This window comes from Lethenteron reissneri, chromosome 4 (assembly GCF_015708825.2).
Source record: "Lethenteron reissneri isolate LAM-NWPU_2019-01 chromosome 4, ASM1570882v1, whole genome shotgun sequence".
Taxonomy (NCBI): domain Eukaryota; kingdom Metazoa; phylum Chordata; class Hyperoartia; order Petromyzontiformes; family Petromyzontidae; genus Lethenteron; species Lethenteron reissneri.
In genome coordinates this window covers 1,959,534-1,983,147 of record NC_083782.1, presented here as the reverse complement: position 1 = coordinate 1,983,147, position 23,614 = coordinate 1,959,534, and the positions used below count along the sequence as shown (strand labels likewise).

General features: G+C 45.0%; 1 protein-coding gene across 2 annotated transcripts; it reads left to right on the top strand.

Moving 5' to 3' along the window:
• Positions 1-1,789: 1,789 nt before the first annotated feature.
• Positions 1,790-18,655, top strand: GPX4 (glutathione peroxidase 4). 2 transcript variants are annotated; one of them, XM_061562212.1, is made up of 7 exons: positions 1,790-1,888; positions 10,495-10,589; positions 13,363-13,510; positions 14,703-14,854; positions 16,224-16,248; positions 16,807-16,866; positions 17,630-18,655. In XM_061562212.1, exons 1-7 carry the CDS (start codon positions 1,886-1,888, stop codon positions 17,660-17,662), a joined length of 516 nt encoding a protein of 171 aa, XP_061418196.1. In that variant the 5' UTR covers positions 1,790-1,885; the 3' UTR covers positions 17,663-18,655. The 2 variants fall into 2 exon arrangements, with proteins under 2 accessions (XP_061418196.1, XP_061418188.1); XM_061562204.1 differs by having other exon boundaries at positions 1,873-1,973.
• Positions 18,656-23,614: the final 4,959 nt, after the last annotated feature.

The following is a 23,614-nucleotide window of genomic DNA, read 5'->3' as shown; positions in this document are numbered from 1 at the left end:
CAATTAATGTACAGAACCATGAAGCGTGGCTATTGTACCAAGAGCACTGCCACTTCGCTACGAACCCGGCCACCCGAGTTAGATTCCAGCGCCAGTGACGGATTATCTGAACCCAGTCGTGGGCATCCCCCAGGTCGTATTCAGACTCAAATGAGTACAGTACACGTGTAGTGTGTGTAAACTATCACCACTTGGGAGACAAAGTTGGCCCGATGTGTGCCGTGCCGGCCTTTTATAGGTGCTACACGCTAAAACAGCACTTGTTCCCAATAATCCCTTAAGTTTATGGGACCTTTTAACTGTACTAATCAAAATGATTAAACTATAAAAATAGGGTTTTACCCATTCTGCCAATAAAACAGTTATGTTAAGATGTTCAAGCACCAAACAGATACCTTTCGCAAGGCATCCGAGTCTGCGTTAAACCACACGTACTTGTGGCAAAAACGTGCAACACAAACGTGATGATGATGATGATATTTTAATTGTCTTTTAAACTGTTGCGGCTTCCCTGTTGTGTTGGCTGCCGCAGTCGCCCCCCCCCCTCTGTGGGCGTGTCTGTGTCTGTGGGCGTGTCTGTGTCTGGGGGCGTGTCTGTGTCTGGGGGCGTGTCTGTGGGCGTGTCTGTGTCTGTGGGCGTGTCTGTGGGCGTGTCTGTGTTTGGGGGCGTGTCTGTGGGGGTGTCTGTGGGCGTGTCTGTGTCTGGGGGCGTGTCTGTGGGCGTGTCTGGGGGCGTGTCTGTGGGCGTGTCTGTGTCTGGGGGCGTGTCTGTGGGGGTGTCTGTGGGCGTGTCTGTGTCTGGGGGCGTGTCTGTGGGCGTGTCTGTGTCTGGGGGCGTGTCTGTGGGGGTGTCTGTGGGCGTGTCTGTGTCTGGGGCGTGTCTGTGTCTGGGGGCGTGTCTGTGGGCGTGTCTGTGTCTGTGGGCGTGTCTGTGGGCGTGTCTGTGTCTGGGGGCGTGTCTGTGGGGGTGTCTGTGGGCGTGTCTGTGTCTGTGGGCGTGTCTGTGGGCGTGTCTGGGGGCGTGTCTGTGGGCGTGTCTGTGTCTGGGGGCGTGTCTGTGGGGGTGTCTGTGGGCGTGTCTGTGTCTGGGGCGTGTCTGTGAGCGTGTCTGTGTCTGGGGGCGTGTCTGTGGGGGTGTCTGTGGGCGTGTCTGTGTCTGGGGGCGTGTCTGTGGGCGTGTCTGGGGGCGTGTCTGTGGGCGTGTCTGTGTCTGGGGGCGTGTCTGTGGGGGTGTCTGTGGGCGTGTCTGTGTCTGGGGGCGTGTCTGTGGGCGTGTCTGTGGGCGTGTCTGTGGGCGTGTCTGTGTCTGGGGCGTGTCTGTGGGGTGTCTGTGGGCGTGTCTGTGTCTGGGGGCGTGTCTGTGGGCGTGTCTGGGGGCGTGTCTGTGGGCGTGTCTGTGTCTGGGGGCGTGTCTGTGGGGGTGTCTGTGGGCGTGTCTGTGTCTGGGGGCGTGTCTGTGGGCGTGTCTGGGGGCGTGTCTGTGGGCGTGTCTGTGTCTGGGGGCGTGTCTGTGGGGGTGTCTGTGGGCGTGTCTGTGTCTGGGGGCGTGTCTGTGGGCGTGTCTGTGTCTGGGGGCGTGTCTGTGTCTGGGGGCGTGTCTGTGGGCGTGTCTGGGGGCGTGTCTGTGGGCGTGTCTGTGTCTGGGGGCGTGTCTGTGGGGGTGTCTGTGGGCGTGTCTGTGTCTGGGGGCGTGTCTGTGGGCGTGTCTGTGTCTGGGGGCGTGTCAGTGGGCGTGTCTGTGTCTGGGGGCGTGTCTGGGGGGGTGTCTGTGGGCGTGTCTGTGTCTGTGTCTGTGGGCGTGTCTGTGTCTGGGGGCGTGGTCAGGACGTGGGAGTATAAAAGGAGAAGTCGCGCGGCCTGGGGCCTGCGGTCGTTCTCTTTCATTATGGTGAGTGATGGGGATGATGATGATGATGACGACGGTGGTGGTGCTGATGGTGCTGATGGTGGTAGTGTTAGTGGTGATGATGATGGTGAGTAATGGTGGTGGTGGTGATGATGATGGTGCTGATGCTGCTGATGGTGGTGATGATGCTGTTGATGGTGGTAATGATGATGATGGTGGTAGTGGTGCACACGCAGGCAGGCTACCACTGTATGTACTAAGTCGGCAAGTCCGTGGCTCTGAAATTTGACATCGCGGAGAGCCGCCACCCTACAGCGACTTGAGATCGTTACTGAGTTGAATCATTTTAAATCTTAAGCTCGTCATTAAATGTTAGACGTGTGTGGTTGCAGCGATATCAGTACCGCAGTGACCCGTCTCTTGCTGCAACGGATTGCACAATTAAGTGTCCCTGCTGGATGACGAGTGTCTGTGCCAAGGCCGCGTCGCTCACGGAGGGCGGTGGGTTCCGCCGTCCGCGTAACTTCACCGCCACGCCCGCGGCGTCGTTCGTGCGAGTTCGTCAGAAGCTTGATGGTGATGATGATGATCGCCGTGGCCGGGAGTCGAACTTATTTGTCGGTGGTCTTGGTTCTTTCGGTAAAGTCACGTAGAAGGGAAATAATAAAATGATAAAAATATAAAACAATTCTCATGACGTTTCGACTGCAACACACAAGCAAGCATCACCAGGTGTGAAATCCACAGCAAGAATTTGTTATTGTTTATATTTTTATTTTATTATTTCCCGTCTACGTGACTTTACCGAAAGAACCAAAAATATGAATCCCTGTAGCTTTAAATAAAAAAGTTACATCGCTTGTTAATGACATTAACTGCTTTAAAGTTAATCGCATCATGAACCTTCTAAACACCCCATGTTAGAATCGCCCGGAATGTGCCCACGATCACGGAATCTGCATGTCTACTGGAGGAATCCGATGAGCTACAAAGCTCTATTTCCCCACAGACGACGTCCTCTCGTTTTCGCAGATGTCTCGGAAGCTAAGCAGGCGTTGAGCCCGCAACGTTGTTTGGGGATGGGCAACCACCACGCATAACAGGTGTTATAGGCTGCTCTGGCGCTACATTGCAGTGAAGCAATATCGAGTATTGCAGTCTCTGTGCTGAAAGCTCTATTCAAGCCACCTCTGTCTTTACCAGGCCTGCGTGCTGAAGTATGATGGTCGTATAACTTGCGCCGTCATGTCTTTCTATCAGTTGCTTTATTATTTGCTACATTTTTTAAATTAAAAAATTCAATATTTCCGTGTGGAAAAAAACTAATTGATTAAAGGTTTCCGAGTTTGTTAAATATCTATGTATTGTAAAGTGTGTTATTAGACTCACTTTTGAGGGCGTTCTTAAAGGAGCACATCTTGCTAACGCAGAAAAAAATATTGAACCAAGGGAAATTGGTGAAGGTGGATCGGGATCGAAGTGGTGGCGGAGGCAAGGTGCGAGCATGATGGAAAGTGCTTTTGGAAATTTGATCTTTCGCAAGAAATGAAAAGCAACGTAACGATGTGCCTAAAACGTTGAGTTGCGCCATTTATTCGCTTTGCCATTTATCAGAAACGTGAACCACTTGATAAAGTAAATCCGAAAAGAATGCAAAGAAGCATGGTAAGGTGGTGCATGCTTGGGAAATACACAGATGGAATAGGGAAAACGCCTGCATCAGAGCCAAAATATTTGTACTGGAGGAATCTGATGAGCGATAAAGCTCTTTTATCACAGATGTCCAATAGGGCCGGGTAAGAACGTTACAACAAAAACATGATAGTAGTGCATTCCCTGTCGAGAAAAGTGTAAGTGGTTAGGTTATGGAAGGAGTGATGGCTTAATGGGCAATCTTGGTGACAATATTGCAGCAGTCGAAGGGGAAAACGCACCCCCAGACTCCTCAAGAATGACCACACCACAAACGTGGAGCAACGAAATCTGCTCCTGTGCAGGATCGAGAAGCGGAATGGCTCATGTGTGCGTTTTTGCTAGAATATAGTAAATAGTTTTACAATGGCTATGTGTGGCCTGGTTAAAAATGACGATTTCATGATAAATGTTACAATGGGAGTAAAGTAAAACAGTAATGCAGTGTTTGTAGTCTTTTACATATTAACCACTGCGATAATGATGGATCATGCAACTGCGACTTCCATTTAGTGTCAACACCAGCGATTCTTTATCCATTACTGATTGGTTGGCGCCTGGGATACCCCGTTTCCACGCACAACAGAGCCACACAGTTGAGATTCCCTGTCCGGTTTTTTCCACCGCATAGCCCCCCGAGCTTGTACCTCCTGGTCACACCACGTTAATGTCGTGTGACCTCAGCATTGCACATGTTCCAGTGTAGGACTGATGCAACAGCACGGCAGAAATTATTAACCGCATCTCTCCCCCTCTGCTTGTCCCAGAGCTAGATTCAAATGTGTGACGGCTAGCCGTTTCACGATTTTATTCTGGCTCTGCTCTGCCAACAGCTGAGGACCCATTAACTGAGGGCCCCGCGATGGCGTGGCCCTGATGGGCCAGCGGGGAAAAAAGGGGGTAACGTTGTTGATGGAGTTGCCATCTGTTGTAGCCCCGTTAGAACGTATTCTGGCAACAGGTCAACTTGCAGCAGGTCTACCCAGGCGAGGAAGAAAAATTCTACTTGATTAAACCACATTTCAACATTTCCAACCAAGGTAGCATTAATATATGATTATTTTCTTTCACGGATTATCAGTGTTTTTGTTGAGCATTTTAAACTATAAATAACTGATGGCCCATCAGTTATTTCACATTCACACACTTATTGAATGCAGGTGCTTATATTACGTGACGTGAAAATCTTTGATAAAGTGTTTGGTGTTCCCAATGGGTTTGTATAATTCTACTTTTTAAATAATTTGGTTTCTTGTTTATGAAGTAAAATGTATGAATTATTATTATGGTGAGGTGGCAGGATGGTGATTTGTGCATCGCGCTATAAACCTAGAGACCTGATGAGTTTGATTCCTGGGCACGGATAACATCGATGGTGAGTGTCTGAACTGGTCCTGATCAAATCGCCTAGACAGACACAATGTCACCAGATCTCGGAAGAGAAGCAGTGTTGAGCCTGGATCGTGCTTGGATGGGCAACCACCAGGCACTACGGTTTGTCATAGATGCCTGTGGAGGTATGTCGTGGGCAGCAGAGGCCAGTTGCATCAAAATCTGTTCTTGGAATATACTTCTACGCTACCCTCCTGCCTTGATGAACTCAAACTTACCACCGTGGTGACGTATGGTCAAACAACTCATTACTGCCACAGCATTGGTAGGCCTTCATCTATAAGTGTATTGACAAAGGACTGAATAATATTGCAGCCCGATGTGATTTTTGAATGTGCCGCGTGTTTTTTGGCGAGATGACCAACTTTTCGTTGCGCACGGTGATCACGCTTCTTCATCGACTGAATATTATTGGAAATATGAACGGAACCATTTTCCTCAACTCGAGTAACCTGCCACGTGAGGTGCTTCTGGAGTGTGCCATTTGGTGCACAGCTGACAAACATGGCCATCAGTCCGGCAATACAATTTAGCGGACTGCACAGATCTTTCGACGGTATCCCAGTCCTCATCTCAAGGGTGGATGAAAGTGGTCCATAAATTCAAACACTCCCTTGCTGAAGAAATATACTTCTTCATAACAGTTTGCTTCAGAGTGGTGGCTGGTGTGCTGAAGCAATTTGTATTGTATGGTGCTTTGTGCTCTTTTCAAAATCAATTCCCTTGCAAATTGCCCTTTAATCAGCTTACTGCATTCATGTGTGCATGGCCGTTCTTTGCTGGGCCAAAGCAGGACACGTGGCGCATATATTTCAAGCATTAGATTTCACTGTTTACAGCCATGACCCAATTTATTGTTTAAAAAAGTAATCGGCAGTTGTCTGTCCTTGACCAAGTATATTTAATAATGTGTGGCAAGATTGAGCCTGGATGTGCAAATCGGTCATCTGCTAACTTGCCAAACAGTTTATTTCTCTCAGGAACGCTCAGGATAATTGTTCACACACCCCGCAGACTGAGTGAGGAACCCGGTGACGTGAATTGGCCATACAGGAATTGTTTTTGTCGCTCCAGCGTTAACATGGTTATTTCTTACAAATTGTGCTGCTTGTTGGTAATGTCTGAAATTACCTTTTAAAGTACAGTACTCGCCATATTCTTAATTAATTGTCTTTTTATGACATAAAAGAATATCGATTATCCAGCGGCTTTGGTAGGGATGGGGGCATCGGATTTCCAAAAACGCCAGATAATCACTAATCATTTAAAGTAACTTATTTTGCACATTCTTACATGACATTGTTTTTAGGTGTTATGTTTTTTAGTGTTTAAAATGTGTTTTACTATTTGAAATTGGCATAAAAAAATTCAAATGGGCAAAAATTAATATCCTACTTTCAACAGTTACTGTATTTACTGTACTATACTTAACACTCCAAGACTGCATGGGGTGATTAATATACCTTCAGTATTTTTAATTATAATGTACTATATATAATATTTAACACCGAATCAAGCATAGCTACTTTTTTGTCGCAGTGCCAATCGCCGGACTGGTTTCAGGCTTCGGAGCAGTTTCGCCAGATCGTATCGCGACCACCGGATAATGTTGGAAGCCAGATAATCGATGGCCAACTGTAGATAGGGGGGGGGGGGTACTTTTTGCCAGTAAGCCCTCCTTGAGAAACGGGGAGATTTATGTTTTGAGAACATGTGGCCGGGCCTTGAAAAATGCCCTTTGAGTTGTGCCTTTCGGTATCAATAGGCCCGTCCATGTACCATGTGTATCTTATGCGAGAGGACATCCACCACAGAGGTGGAGTGGTGAAATCTCGTGTGTAGGTCTGATTGATGGATTTTTGTATTGCAGTGACCATGAGACCTACACCGCTGCGTTACACTACATTGCGGAGCAAACGGAAATACAAAACGCGTTCCTTCGGAGTGGGCAGGTAGAAACTTGGTTGGACAGCGCATTCGTGCACGACAGACAAATAATCCCTGGTGGGCAGTGTGGAAGCTGTTGTTCCTACCTGTGTAAGTGTAGTGTGTCGTGTCGTGTATAGTGTAGTGTGTCGGTTAAACGTTGAGTTTTATAAGGGCACCACGGGGTGACCAGCCCCACCCCATCCCCAGCCCCACCCTCCTCACCCAGCCCCTCTCCACCCAGCCCCAACTGAATCACCTTAATGCTGGGAATGTTGAAAGAAACACGAGGCAAAAAGATCCGCTTTTTAAATCCTTTATATTAAGTTCACTTGCTTGCGCGCTTACGACCGTGCAAATCTTTCGGTCGTTTTTTTAACCCACTTCCCGTGATCCAATCGAGCTGACATTTTGCACACAGACTCGTTGTGCGTGACAATTTATTTTCGTGAAAATTTTTTTCCAAAATGTTACACTTTTTACGAAAAAATTTATTATATTTAATTACCAATTGCTTAATGGTGGCAGGCAATCATCTGACCCATAGGTGGCAGCCATCTCAAGCCAGAGGACGAGAGGACTCTAGCCGCCACGCATATAATGGATTTATAGTGAAAAACTTTGTTTTTACGGGTTAATTTTTTTCTTTTCAAGGCTTCCATTTTATGCAGGAGCCATCCTCCCCCAGTTCCATTTTGTAATTGAAACATCGCCCGTCTCCTCACGGCGGTGCCCCCCCCACCGCTCCCATTGGTCGCCCCCCCCCCCCCCCCGAGCAAATGGGAGGGCTTTGGTGGGGCGGGGCCATGCACGACAGACAGACAAATAATCCCTGGTGGTCAGTGTGGAACTGTTGTTCCTACCTGTAAAATAAGAGAAATGTACGCCCTGTTCTTCACCTGAGGACGGCTGCTTGCATTGTGGCCGAAACGTCGTGAGAATTGTATTTTATTATGTTTTATTTTATTATTTCCCTTCTACGTGACTTTACCGGAGGAACCAAGAAGATGTACGTGTTTTGTTTATATTTAGCGGTTGCTTTTATTTATTAAATACCGAATGCATCACATGTTCATGAGAGGTGGTGGTGGGTGGGGGGGGAAAGAGTCCTTCGTCCAGTAATGGCTTGATCATAGCTGACAATAATGACCGTATATAAATACTTTTTCTATGCGATAATTTGCTAGTGTGGTATTCTTTAAATTACTTGAAATTGCTTTTTGGCTTGCAAATTAACTCCAGGGCCGTGGTGATGTTTTGCAATGAACTTTGGCAACGGTGAAAACCTTGCACAATCATTGCCATCCCGCTAGCGTGTGTGTTTTTTTTCTGGCAGACTTTGTAGCCAACGACTTGCCATTGCTGCGCAGGATAAGATTCGCAGGTAGGGTTTGTTAATGACTTGAGAATTCGATGTGCCCTGAGCTTCAGAGTGAGAGGAGTAGCCACAACCTGTACTCTCCCTCACCTCCCACAGTTTCCCCACCCCTAGCCTAGTAGCCCATCTTGATACGCCAAAGTGTAAATCTGTTATTCTTGTACCAAAGTTGGATTTTCATTTGTGGGCACATTACAGTTGTATTAATAGATTTAAGCCTCATTTTATGCTAAAGCATTATCGTACTTAACACTATTTGTATAACACGCATATTTGAGTATCTAATGTTCAGTTTAAATTTTACAGAATGTTACAGTTGGCATAATTGAGTAAACGAGATTCTTGCATCAAAATGGATCATGGAAAGACATGGGATGTAAAAGTGAGCATGAGACGTGTGAGTGTTGGGTGTCTGTGTTTGGTGGTGTCAGGCGCGTCTGACGTGTGCGGTAGTGAGTGGCTGGCGAGGGTCGAGCGGTGAGGGTGGCAATGTGCCATCGTTTTAATATTGGCATTTGTGCGGAGCTTTGGGCAATCATCTGTTAGGTTCTAGACGATTCGTGGTTCTTTCAAGTTATCTTTGTCCTTTGCCGTTTTTATAATGGCAGTAAATTTGTATCGTCATTCGTGGAGGTTTTGGATGGTGTCTGTTCCAAAGGTTCGTGTGGAGTAAAGCCCCCCCCCCCCCCCATTGGCTCTGCCACCTCGGGTGTTTTGCGCAACACTGCAGTACACTGTGCATCGGTTCATTGCTGCTGAGTTAAGACTTTTGAGTGCCTTTTTTTAAAAACAAGCCACTTCGTGAATACCGTGTTGGTCATGGTGAAGTAATAGTTTAGTAACGTTGCATGTTGTGTGTGTGTTTTTAAGAGGAGCACTGTTTTGATTTTAAAAGAGAAATCAATATACAGTAAATATACAGCTGCATGAGCGGGCCTCCACGTGTCGTGGGGGTCCATTAGACCATACTTCACCACACTGGGCTGTGCGGGTTGGTGAAGGCGGCCAGCAAGATGCAAGAAGAATTTTGCTCCACTGTCCACAATGGAGCTCCAGCAGCCCATAGCAACCCGCTTTACTCACGCTGGTCACCTATGGTTGCATGCCAGATGATTTGGTAATGCGTGCTTTTTTTCTCTCATTATATTGGTATTTAAATGTAGAGTGATGCTTGTTTGCAGAAATATTGGTTCATTTTAATATTTGGTGAATATGTATTTAAATAGTGTTAACGTGGGAGTTTTTTCTTATATTACTCGGTGACGTCAAATTAACATTGCCCTTCATTCACTTGCGAGGTTGAGCAAAAGGGGTAAATGGGCGTACAAAAATTAAATATAAATAAATGTAATGAAGAAATGACTACCGCGCCTTATTAAAAGATTTAAACCATGCGTCGTCGCAGCATTGTGAAAGATCGCAGTGGCTTAAGGAGGCCTTCATCCAGCAGTCAAATGGCCATGGCTCACGATGGGGAAAGCCAACCAATTTGGACTTGCGTCGCTTAGCAATGTGGGTTTTTATATTAGGATTTTATGAAACAACACAAACATAGGCCCAGTAACAACGCCTTAGGTGACGGAAGAACCAAACGGGGACAAACTCGGGGGCCCTCTGACCCGACGCGACCACTCTATATGGGGGGGTGGGGCGGAATGTAACGGCGGGGGGGGGGGGTGTAGGGCGGAGGTTCTACATCTATCGATCTATCGCCTCTTTCGCACAACGGGTTTGCATCCGGGAACCAATATGCTTTTACCTGGGGGGGAAGGGGTGGTGAGGGAAGAAGGTGGGGAGTGGGGGTACATTTAACTTACGGAAGGTAGTCTCAGGCCCGCAGGGGAAACAAGAGTCAGGGGTTGGGGGGGGGGTGCTGGGGGCTGCCCTAAAATTGTAAAACCATAAGTGCAGTCGTTGTACGTCCACGTTCCCCCACCACCCACCCGAAAGTCTCCCTCGCCGGGACATGGGTTAATTACCCATCTCATTCGATCCCTGTCTCCCAAGCCACTCTTTCCTGGTTCATTCACTTCAGGTGTTGTGCCGAAGAGGACCACTTGGCATCACACTCATTCTTAGCAATGTGTTTGTAATGCATTCTGTGATCTTCAGCGGTGACAATTGTACCTGGTGTGGAAATGTAATGGCTGAAGGGGGAGCATGCTGAGAATTGCATTTACAGTTTTTGTAACAGGAACACTTTATTGATTTCCCCCCTGTGCTTCCTCCCCCTTTTTGTTTTCCATGTCTCCCCACTCAGGCCGAATCTGCGGATCCTTGGAAAGATGCGAAGAGCATGTATGAGTTCTCGGCGAAGGACATCGACGGGAATGAAGTGTCATTAGAAAAATACAAGTGCGGGCTTTTTAAAAATATTTTACACAATCCGTAAACGGCGTTCACAATAATTCTCAGACAATCCAAAGTTGATGACATTTGAGCGTGCAGTTTGTGTTGCTGTTGGGCATTTTCCACAGGGCTTCATTGATCAGTGGCGTGCCGAACATTTGGAAGAGTCAGAGCAATTATTTTAAAATCCGTTTGCCCTGACACTGCCCATCAGCTTCCATGTATACATGTTGAACTGCTTTCGCACCGTACGTAGCCAACTGCGAATCGGAGGTGCCGCTATTTAAATACTTCCGAAGACGTGCATGTTTGAAAGCGTTACATCGTCTGTTCATAAGCATGATTCTTTTTGTTTTATTTTCTGACACTGGCAGAGGGCCAAGTCTGGTCTTGCTTACAAATGCCATGGCTATTTTAATTGAATAATAGCTGAAGGTCACCTTGAGTTGCTGACTTTCATTATTGATTTTAAACAAACAAATATATGGCCTTTTTTTCAGGAACGCAGTCACCTGACCACTTTATTATAATATTCGTTGCATCTTTCGGTAAAGCCACGTAGATAGATTCAAATAAAATAACGTGACTTCACCAAAAGACCCCAAGAATATGAATTTTTGCAGTCACGAAAGCTTTAAGTTAAAACTTTATTATCAGTCGTAAGACTGCATCTTATCCTGTAAATAACCCACATAGTTTAATTGCAGTCACCCTCGTCATCTTTGAGTTGTGACAAAGTTACAGGCAAACAGCACACAGTGCTCATTTGGTATTTGTCATGAGTACTCTCTCTAGAAACAACAGCAGCACAAACCACAAGAAGGAAGTGCGCGCATATTTCGGTGGTTAACCATGCTGTGTAACTGGGACTGGTGTACGTGGGGAGCGGTTCGCGCGCTGCACTACGAACCTTACCTCCTGAGTTTGATTCCCGCTCATGGCCAACACCAGTGACGATTATCTGAACCATCTTGGGCCTCCCCTAGGTCGACTCCGCCTCAGAGGTACCTGATGCGGTAAGCATCACTGGGAAGAGGCAGGCAGCCGGGCTTGGTGCTGGCCTTCATAGGTGCTCGCTAACAGCACTTGACCCAACAGTATGTTAAGGCTATACGGAAGATCTTTGTTTTTGTGGGTGTGTGTGGCACAAGCGTTGTGGTGACATCACCGCTACTTCGTGGCGAATGGCGGTTGTGTTGGTTTTGTGGCTTGTGTGTGCGTGCTTCCTCTGCTGGGTGAAGAATTGGTTTGTGCTCTGCTCTGTAAATCCAGCACCATGATTAAAACTCCCGGCCCACAGCTAACATCAGCGGCAAAATAATCTTAACCGTTCCTCAGCCTTGTCGCATTTAACTCGGGCTTAAACAAAGTGGCCCGATGCAGTGTGGACCAGACCTGAGACCATTACAATTGTAATTTGTATAATCACATTGTCATTGTAATTTGAGTTGACAATACTGCCGTGATTGTTATTCTAATAGACTCCAGGTCTGGAATAGGTTTGTACACTGAGACAAAGGTGGCTGGGCACAGTCCCGGCCACAACCTGCTGCGCGATGCTGGCCTTCATAGGTGCTCTAACAGTCTATTAAGGCTTTAAGGGAAACTCCTTTTGTTCGGGTACTGGTGTACTATCTCGGCGACCTGGATTCCATTCCCAGCGATGCATGACTTCAGTGGCCGGTGGTGTCTGGACCTGTTTTGGAGTCTTAAATGCGTGCAAAGGAGAGACAAGGGTGGCCAGCTGTGGCGTTGGCCACGCAGTCTGCTCTCATGTGCTGTGTTGGCCTTGATAGTTGCTCACTAACAGCAGTTGCCCCCAACACTTTGTATGCGTATGTACAAATTATTTTCCACGTTGCCAGTGGGGCACAAGTAACAAAAAACACGACACACTTGTCAACAACGGCCTTAAAATATATATAATCGACCACGTTTTCGGCAATAGCCCTTAATGTGTCATGAACTACCATTCCCTGAAAGCTTGCCGATTATGTAATTGCTTTTTATTTTTTAAGGCAGTTGTTGAAGTTTTTAATTTCCTGTACAAAGCCATTTTATAATCCGCTTAGAGTTAAGGCTTCCGTGTCGTTTGTCGGGGTTGTTTGACTGGGTGGGTTGGTTGAAGGCAGGTGGGAATATAAAAGTACATTCCACAATCAGATTTTGCTGTAGCTGCCCACAACATAGCTACCCATCAAAGCGCTGTCGATGTTTATTCCTGTTTGGCCTCTGAGATATGTTGCTTGGTCATGATTTCAAGTGATTTGCTAATTTGGAAATTATTTATGGACCGCCCTAAATTTCGCAGCGACCAGTCCGGTTTATGTCCTAGTCTTGTTTGATTACCCTTAGAATTAAAGAAAAATATCTTAACGTTCCAAATTTATTTTTTGATTTCCCATCGCCTCCCCATGTTGTAACGGTTAGCGCGTTAGACTTGCAATCCAGAGTTTACCGGTTTAATACGATGCCTGGCCATGGCAGTTTAAACAATGGTACTAGCTTCTTAAAACCTTCGTGCCTCTGACCACCCCAGCAGTGCCAATGGGTACACCATGTCAGTGGATTTGGCAGGTTTGTGTGTGGCGGAGTAAAGTGTGGGTGTACACCTCACTAATACATTTGACAAGCGTGGAAGAGCAGACCAAATTACCCTCTCAACCTAATAAAATTTTAAGTGAAAAAGGCCTTTCCTCTAGCAGTGGTGAGAACAAGTAAATTGCAGGACCTACTCCTTTACCTACTTTTACCCCCCCCCCCCCCCCCCCACTTACAGAGACCACGTTTGCATCGTGGTGAACGTGGCGTCGAAGTGAGGGAAGACTGCCGTGAACTACACTCAGCTCGCTGCTCTGCACAAGCAGTACGCTGAGAGCCACGGCCTCCGCATCCTCGCCTTCCCCTGCAACCAGTTTGGCAAGCAGGTAGGGGTATGCCATTATACAGGAGTTCTATCCTGACCTGAATGCCTGTATATTTGCATGGGTCCTCCGGTTTTCCCTCCATATTTGGAACCAACACGTGTTTAGAGTTTGGCTGCTATACATTTCCACATGATAAGCCACTTCATTGAGCTATCATTTGTGGACTGCTCCCTTTTTGAAAAAGAGCTTTTTCTAGTTCAGTGAGCCTTACCTGGTAAAATAAAAATTTAAAGCATAGTAATTCTCTAGCTCCATTGCGAGCCCAAGCCGTGGCCTCCGCTCGGCTTTATGTATCATTGCAAGAGAATCTCGCAGTACTGGAAGGAGGGGGATAACTGCATATAAATGTATGTTCTTGAGTGTATGGTTGCTCAACTGACACTTAACGGGATTTTTTTATGCATGCATGTTTAACTTATTTCGCACCCTACGTAGCCAACCATGCCAATCAGTTGGCTATGGGAAGACTTGCTCATTTTCCAGAATGTCAGCTACTTTTAAAATGGGGATACAATCCCGGGAAAACACGACTGATGGAAGCCACCCTTGTGTTGTCACAAGTCAACACACTCCATTGGGTGGAACTACCAAGCAGTGAGCAGGTGGCTGTATGACGGCTGGTGGCTCATGGGGCTGTTAAAGCTGCAGACACTGATCCGCACGCGCTGACGTCCTGATTTCTAGGTCATGAACAGGAGAAGGCAGTGCCAGAATTTCCCAATTTTGTACTGTACAATGCTCCCAACATCCATGTTAAGCTGCAATGACCAACATGGTGAAGTATGGTCAAACAATTCCCACCAACGTGCATGGTGTGGGGGAGGCCCTCCTCCAGCAGTGGATTGATAACGGGCTGTACGTGTACACATGGCACTTATGAGCCAATGTTTTCTCGGTTAAGCAGGCAAACTCTGGGCTGGAGTCGTATATTTTTTTATCTCATCAGCAGTGTGGCCTGTTATGCACACGTTTGTTTTTCTAGACCAGGGGTTGGCAACCTGTGGCTCGAATTCACCACCGCAGTACATTGCGACTCTTGAAATATTGAGTTTTTTACCGAATAAAAAAAAAAGCTTTTCTTGTTATTTTAGTTGCCAACCCCTGTTCTCGATGTTGGAGGCCAGAGCACTCCTCTTGCACAGGTGGGGTGGGGGCTTGTTTCAGGTCTTTCTGTGTACGTGACGGACACCAGGAACCGGGCACGGACGCGGAGATAAAGGAGTTTGTGAAGAAGTACAATGTGGAGTTCGACATGTTCTCCAAAATCGACGTCAACTCTGACAGTGCGCACCCACTGTGGAAGTGGCTGAAGAGCCAGCCCAACGGCAGGGGCACCCTGTACAAGTGCGTCTCGCTTGCTGCTCTTTCACTTGCTTTGTCTGCAGCGTTGCCAACTGATTTTTTTTAAAGCCAAAATATTGATGAGCATACCGTGAAAAGTCACTCGCTCGGTGGATCTTCTAAAAATGCCACCAGACAAATTACATGGGCGGTGTCGCGGGTTCAGGGGTGGTGCATTTCGCCACTCGTTAGAGGTTCAGAGTTAAAATCGAGTAACCACCCTGGTTGCCACAGTGGCGAGATGTTAACTACCTCGCCTGGTATACAGGAGGTCGTGGGTTCGATCCCGACCCTGACGTCTGCTGTATATTTGGAGTTTGCATGCTCTTGACGTGGTCGTGTGGATTTTTATCCAGGTCCTCCAATTTTTCCCTCCACATTTTAGAATCGACGTGTGTTTAGAGAATTTGGCTGCTATTAATTTACACGTGATAAGCCACTTTGTTGAGCGATTTATTTGTGGCCAAATCGCTTCTGAAACAGAGCTATATAGCTGAGTCGTCCTTACCTGGTAAAATAAAAAGTTTGTTTTTAATACTCCGGGTGTAATTTTATGCGTGCTTCGCGTGAGACCTGAAAGAATCGCCTGATGTAATTCGCAAAAATAGGCCATTTGTGTGTGGGAAACAGGGGTACAAATTTGAAAATTGTCCCATTTACTCATTGGGGATTATGCATAGTAATCACCGCCTCTGCTGGCAGACTAATTCCCCAGGTCACTCTTGCAAATTAGACTATCCTGGTCTCTCCTGGGTTCTCACCTGGTTAAACAAATAGACTTGAAACATGACTTTAAATGTTGTCAGCTGATACGGGATCCTTGGTACATACCTGCAATCATATCCACAATATGCTTTACTGAGTATTGAACAATAATTTGATGCAGGATCCTGAACACATACTTGGTATTGCTTCTAAAATCCGTATAATGTCCTCAAAGTCTTTATTTACTCAGCCCATCTGCCTGTGAAATGATGTAGCTGCCAAATGTATTGCTCCTACAGATGAGAAACCACCTGCAATGCGCCTAAACCGGCTATAAAACACGGGAGTGATTTTCTGTTAACGCACAGTTTGCGCTTGTGTAAAAAACATTGTTTTGTTTGCGATTCATAATTTTAAATGAATTGCAATTCTATGAAAGTTAAAGTACAGCGATACTGACAGTAGGTGGCGCTGTGTGTACTATGTTTCTATACGATTTTTAAATGTTTACATTAACTTAACAGTTGCTAATTAACATCATTGGTGGTCTTTATGCAGTGGGGGAGAAATGTTGCTAACATTATAGCCATAATGATTTTATTAGGGTCCATTGTAATGTTATTTCTGTAAACATTGAAGTTTACATTTGATTTTCATTCCTTCTCAGTGCAATCAAGTGGAACTTTACCAAGGTATGTTGTCGGTCATACTTGTTGACGTATATTTCTAATAAAGCGTGACACATTGCTTATATTCATGGAAGGTATTGGTGTAAGGGTATGCGAGGTTGGAAACGACCCTTTCTGCGGCTGGGCATTTATAAACCCTGTATTTGTGCGAGTCGTAAACTCTGCTCGTCAAAATGTTTTGACCACCCTCGTTTATCAACTGAAGGTTGTTGGGGCTTATATTTTACATCCCGTGTGTTCGGTGGCCTTCCCCCCCCCCCCCCCCCCATCTCCATTCGTCCTCAAAAAATAAATGTCAATTCCTGGTGAAAGATTTATCATCAATTTCACATTTGGCATGTATGTACGTACGTTTAACTTCTTTCACACCGTACGTCGCCTAACGTGCGAATCGAAGGGCTTGCATCCTTTCTCGGGTCCAGTCTGTACGCTCATGTGATTTAATGATGTCGAACGACGCCTTGCAAAAATTCAAGATTGGTCAGTTCACAAACACACCTTTTATAAACGGTGTCCATGATGATAAACTGCTAAATTCTGTATCCTGTGCGTGTTTTCCAGTTTCTCATCGATAAGCATGGACAGGTGGTCAAGCGATACGGCCCAGTGGATGATCCCGTGGTAAGCATCTCTCCTTACTTTAGTGCGAATAATACTTGTTATGCTTCTTGATAGTTTTTTTTTTATATACAAAGTAAAGAGATCTAATTTTGCTTATATTTTGCACTGCTATTCAAATGTTATTAAAAAGAGCTACAAATGTTAACTTATTGCTTACTTTAGTGGTTCGTAGGGTTGTTTCCGTAAATAGAGTTGTAATGTTTCTGTCACGTGTCGACAATATCGGTTAAAAAAAACATTGCCTAGCACAGGGTGGCCAACCTGTGGCAGACCAAAAGCCAAAAAGTAGCCATGAGTTATGCACAGAGCCAAGTATATATATTGACAGTTTTCGCACAGCATAGGAGACATTAATTATTCTTTTGATACCGTGATAGTACGTTCTATGTTATGCCCCGTTTGATTGAGCCACGTGTGGTGGCTTGAGCCACATGCGACTCTTGAGATACCAGTTGGCCCACCGTTAGGTCTCGGGTGACTCCCAGGGCTCATGAACAACATATCCAGGTTTTTCCACGAGGTGGCAGATGTTGCACGAGATGAAACATGGCAACGCCCCTGCCACAATTGCTCATTTAGATGATTAGTGAGATGTTAATTACTGAGGCTAGCAAGGCCCTCCCTGCTTGCACGTAACAAAGAAGGCAACAGAACCCACTTGCAAAGGAAGCCACCAGTATTGAGTTGAGGTGTGCCTGTGCTGAATGTGTAAAATGGTTCATTATTTTAATGCATGTTCCTACACAAACTTCTTGTATTGCAGGGGATTGAGAAGGACTTCCTGCCCATTTTTTAGGCTTTTCTTTTAGGCCTTGCCAGATTCTCCCCTCCGACATTCCTACCCAAGCCCGGCAGAACCTTCTTCGTCTTGACTTTTGGCTGCTCATTCGCCAGCCTCGCCCACGTGCTTGGAGCCAATGAAGGGTGGCCCCACAAACCAGGAATCCTGGGAGGGCTGCCCTGAAAGAGAGCGGCGTGCAGTCCGCTCTATCCAGCAGGGGTGACGGCAGAGCGTGCGTGGTCATTGTCATGCGAAGGCCGGCAAAAAACCGGCTCTGTTGCTTTCTTTACAAAAAAAATGTGTTTCTGCTTTAGAAATGCTTGTCTGTGCTCATGGTAGGATTGAACTTTTGTGCTCTCTTTGAAACTCGATGGTTAATTGGCTTGTAATTTGCAGGCAATAAGGAAACGCTTTGTAAAAGAGGTAACTATTGGATTTCAACAAGCTTTGGGCTTCCGTTATTAGCGGCTGCCATGTGTAGTTTAGCGTTATCTTGCACAGATGTCGCGACACAATTAAGTTTCCTTAACGATGTTAGATACCAGGGCACCATTAGATTACAAGTGAATTCATATTGCCAAATCATTTCAACTTGAATAGAGTAAATTATTGGTTGTACAGTTGCTTTTTTTACTTTAAAATGGCTACTTAAATGTGCATGTTATTTATAAAACTGAATGAAAAATTCATGTTTATGCATGTTTGTTCAATTGGACAAAACATGATGTTGATGCTAAATCATAACTTGCACATGGTGTTTCTATCTATCCCAAAGTTGCGTGATTTTTCAAGACCGCAGTTGTATCAGTCATTAAGACAGATATTGTATGCGTTTTAATAGTTTGCCTATTCCACCACACAACATTGGCAGGGATTGTCACGTGCTTTTGGATCCCACAATGCCCTGTGGTCCTTGTACCATTTTGTTTGTAAATTTCACTGTGCCGTAAGAAATCACAAGTCTTAAACAATTGTTTGCTAGAACCAATAAAAATCAAAGTGTGGCCATTTCTGTTGCAATGTCATTTGTGTTTCCTCTGACCATTATTACCAGGAACACATCCTATCTTGTTCGAGCTTGGACATTGATTGTCTTAATGGGTGTCCATCTATAAACATCTAGCTTGCAAGAGCAACATCGTGGGAAACGGGCCAGTGCAGTAAAATCCATTTTTGTATTATACTCATGTGTTCTGCCTTGGAAAACCTGCAATAAACAGTGTGGAGTGTCATATACTATATATCGTACTGCATTAGAAAAAAGTTTGGCTGGCTGGCAACCGGTACCTGCTTTCCACAGCGTTGAGCGCAAATGCATCAGCAGTGTTTGTAATAAATTTAAATCTCCAATCAAACCAAATCATTCGGAAGGCACTTAATATTGTCACATCTAATGACGCTAAGTAAGGGTGAGTGGCTAGAGCAACTACTGTGTGAAAACCTTGGTGCAGACTCCAACGGGGCATCCAGTGTATTGTAGTTTGCTACCTGCCTTCATACCACACTTGGCATGTTCAACTACTGTATGGCCAAGTGTATCCCCCACACTGGGGAGGCCCACTCGTGGTAGAAACTCAATATTACTGTGGTAGGCGGCGAGTCTCCGTCGTGCAACCCCTCTTGGCAAGCAAATTGTTCGGTGCGAATACTTTCCACTGGCGGCCCCGAAGCCGTGATTGCAATTTCACGTAGCTATGGGGGGAAAACTTTGCCGACTTCAAACAAAGTGGTGCACATGTTATTGACCCAGGAGGGATTATGGGATTTTAACTCTAACCTTCCAATTGCGAGCCCCCATGTCTACCAGAGCTGGATAACTGCACATCATGGCTGCTCGTAACTAATTTACTGCCGAGTCCTAAGTGATCCCCAAATTGGATAGAGTACACTTATCCTGATGGTCAAAACATCCATAATGAGCCCACATCTACGCAATAGCCTTCATCCACCTGCATTGGCCAGCGTGGTTAAGTCTGGTAAAATGATACCCACGACCTCCAATGGTGTAGGATGGTGTCATCCAGCCGTTGATTGACGAAGGGACTACGTGTACGTTCTTTTCGCATGTGAAATGCATATACTTAAATGACGCATTATTTTGTACGGACGTATGTGGAACGTTTGCACCGCACGTAGCCAAACCGTGCTTATTCAATAAACGGCTCTAGAATGGGGAAAAAAGTGACTTAGAAACCCAACAATTGAGACTTTCAGGAGGGCTCTGCATTGGGACGTTTAGGAGAAATCCACGCGTATAAGGGGTTAGCACATGGCACACAAACCAAGTAAATCCATGTGGACGGAGAACCATTGTTGTACTGCCATCTCCTGGCCACTGCTTATCTTGCAACGTCATGCCCGGATCGGCTGGTATGCACTGGAAGTGGCCGCGTCCCATGTTAAAGGCTCGGCCACCCTTCGAAACTATTATATTCAAGTCCACCGATGTTGGTGCAGTATTTAACACCAGTGACAATTAAGTGATGGGCATTGCAGCCTTTATCCATACACAAAAGAGGGATCACTCCAGCTGAATGCATGATATACAAAAGCAGGTGGGATTGTTAATCATTATTTACATATTTTAACTTTTGTTGAGGGTTTGTTTAACACGTAGTCTTTCGCGACCAATATCCATAATAGAGTTTTTTTGGGTTAGATCGCGTAAATATAAACGTGTCGTTTAACCCGCCACCACCCGACACAGCCAATTAGTAAGGTTTGTCACGTGAACAAAAGATGTCACTTCGTTACCAGTTCACTCGTGTGTTAGTAAACCCACCCCTAGTACTCGAATTGTAAATATTGTCGGTTTACTGAACTAGTTGCAAATTGGCATCTTTTGTTTACACGACGTACTAATTGGCAGAGGTGGGACAAAGTGATTGTTATGCAAGTCCAAGTCGAGTCTGAAGTCATCAAATTCATGACTCGAGTCTGACTCGAGTCCAAGTCACATGACTCGAGTCCACACCTCTGCTAATTGGCTGTGGCGGGTTTAGCAACATTTAGATTTACGCGATCTAACCCAAAAAGATATCTGTTGAAGGTTTGTTTACACTTGACTATTGTGTATCCCACTCCCCCTGAGTTTTATATAGGCCACTCTTTTCAACAAGGTCACAACTACGGGGCAGACGAGTGTCAGTCCTCCATCTCGGCACATTCCGGGTGATTTGGGTCAGAGGCAAACCACGTGTCTGCTGGCAATCCGCTGATCACGCTGCATTCGCGTGTTTGAGTTAATCCCACCTTTGCCACACTGTGTGCTCCCGTATTGATGAGATAACAAGCCCGAAGGCACATTCCTTTTGAATAAAAAAAACGTCAAGAATGTAGACAACATCACTGGACGGACACGATATAAACCCACTTCATCTGTAGCCCATTTCATTGCGCCACAACACGATACCAGATTTTTTTTTTTGGGAAAGAAACGTAGAAAGGAACACGAAGGAAAACAATTGATGTGGGACAATTTTAGAAGCTTCACGAAACTCCTCGAGACGCACTGAACATCGCAAACGATGGAAAGCATCTGTCATGGACATCAAACTTCAGTTATGAGGATGACACAAGGTAGATAGATCAACAGACAAAAGCCTGCATGTTTTGAGAAAAAGTGAATGAATTAAAATAACAGAGAGAGGATGACGTCTACAACTATCTGCGATAATAGGGGTTTCCCCCTTTTTTCTAGCAATAAAACTTAAACCTTTTTTACAAGGACTAATGTCTGCATTAACCACAATACTTGCAGTCAAAATGCAAACAAAAACACTTTGATTTTGATTTAAAGCTTTCGTGACTCTGTCGCCTCGACGGACCTGGTTTTCACCTGAGGACGGCTGCTTGCGTTGTGGCCGAAACGTCGTGAGAATAATTTTATTATGTTTTATTTTTATTATTTTATTACTTCCCTTCTACGTGACTTTACCGAAAGAACCAAGAAGAAAAACACTTTGATAATATATGCATTGTCCTTGAAACTGATTGGTCCACACCAAGGGACGGCTTTATTTTGAGCCTCGGCCCAATTGGTGCTCGACCAGAAGACGCCAAAAGGCGTACAGCTCAAAGACAATGCACTATCAAAGTAATGAGGGCTCGGGGTGAGCATCTATAACATCAAAAGGGGAAAAACCCTATTATTATATTTTGGTACTGGCAAAGGAGGTCTAATGAACTATCTGCGAGAGAATATGTCTTATCTGTCTCACACTCAAAATTAATCTACACAGAAACATTTCTCCTTTGAGCTTATTTTACTGCATACACATGTTAGATTTATTCACTTAATCGGGGGGAATGCAAGTAAACCCTGAAATAAATACCTACCAAAACGAATGTCTTTCATGTCAAGTCAATACTAATTGATGGACTTTGTAGTGGTGTAAATACACCACATTTATCGTTCAGTTCGAAAGCATTCTCACAGAGATACAGGATGTGGCATATAGGTGACTTGCCCCAAAGAGGGAAGGACATGTCATCACAGGCAAGTAATGTGTGCCTCAACATTTCGCATTTGACATTTAGGGCCGCGATTATGAACTCATGGGGAAGTGCGTAAAAGCTTTTCAGGGGCAAGGCAGAGGCTGCGGGCATTTTGCGTCGACACAACACAGGAATACACAACGTAAAACTAATGCCTTACTGACACCACCAGGTTGACCAAATATGTGGACGTGTTGGTTGCTGTGGGAGTGCAACGATAACCAGTGGTAAAGCTCCAATCTCAGTCCCTCCTGTTCATGGCGTCGAGCATCAGTGTTAATTTTCTAGACCCAATCAAACAAGTATTTTATATATTGAAACATTAAATCAACTTGAATATCAAGGTGTTGTTTGTGAACATCTTCACCGCCACCAATAACTCAATCAACAGTCAATTAACCTTACCGAGTCCCCTGTCAGTCCATTAACATTCAAGTAATATGAATGTAACATATTCTTGGTTCTTTCGGTAAAGTCACGTATAAGGGAAATAATAAAATAATATTAATTTTTCCCTTCTACGTGACTTTACCGAAAGAACCAATAATATGAATCCCTGCAGTCACGAAAGTTTTAAATAAAAATAATGAATGTAATAGTTACATTTAATTATCAGTTTAACACGTAGGCTTTCGCGACCAATATCATCCATAAGAGGTTTTTTGGGTTAGATCGCGTAAATATATAAATGTGTCGTTAAAACCCGCCACCACCCGACACAGTCAACTCGTAAGGGTTGTCATGTAAACAGAACGTGGCCAATTCGTCATTAGTAAAGCACTAGTGTGTAGTGTAGTGTATAGTAGTGTAGTGTATAGTAGTGTAGTGTATATTGTAGTGTATAGTGTAGTATACTAGTACAGCACGCCGGTGTGTTGGAGAGCCAAGCCACAACATTTACAGTCCGAGTACGACGTTTCGCCAGTAATTACAACTAGCTTCATCAGGCGACAATTAATCGATTTCAAATCGAAATTTGAAACAATGCGATTAGCAAATAGCAAGGGCTGCGATTTTTTACGATTTGAAAAGTCATATTACCGTACTTTCTTATTGGAATAGTTTTATTTTGTAAGATTATAACTGTATTTATTTAACTTAACAATTGTTCGATGTTTTATTGTTCTATTTCAATTAAAACATTTTAACAAATACATGTTGGAAGCAATTCATATCTTTTAAGATTCTCATCCTTGCATTAGAATATATAGAGCAGTTCATATTTTGATGGTATAATGTGTTAATGCTCCATCACACGTTTTAAATCTACTACACAGTGAATATTGAACTGAAGCTTGACTTTAATTTTTTTAATCGCAAATCAAATCGCAATATCTGTCAGAAAAATCGAAAATTAGCTATTTTTCCCAAATCGTTCAGCCCTAGTTCCAATTCACTTGGAATTTAAAACGCCGCAGCAATCACAGGAACACGTGGCCGGCAAGAGGCGGCACAACTGCACGTGCGAGA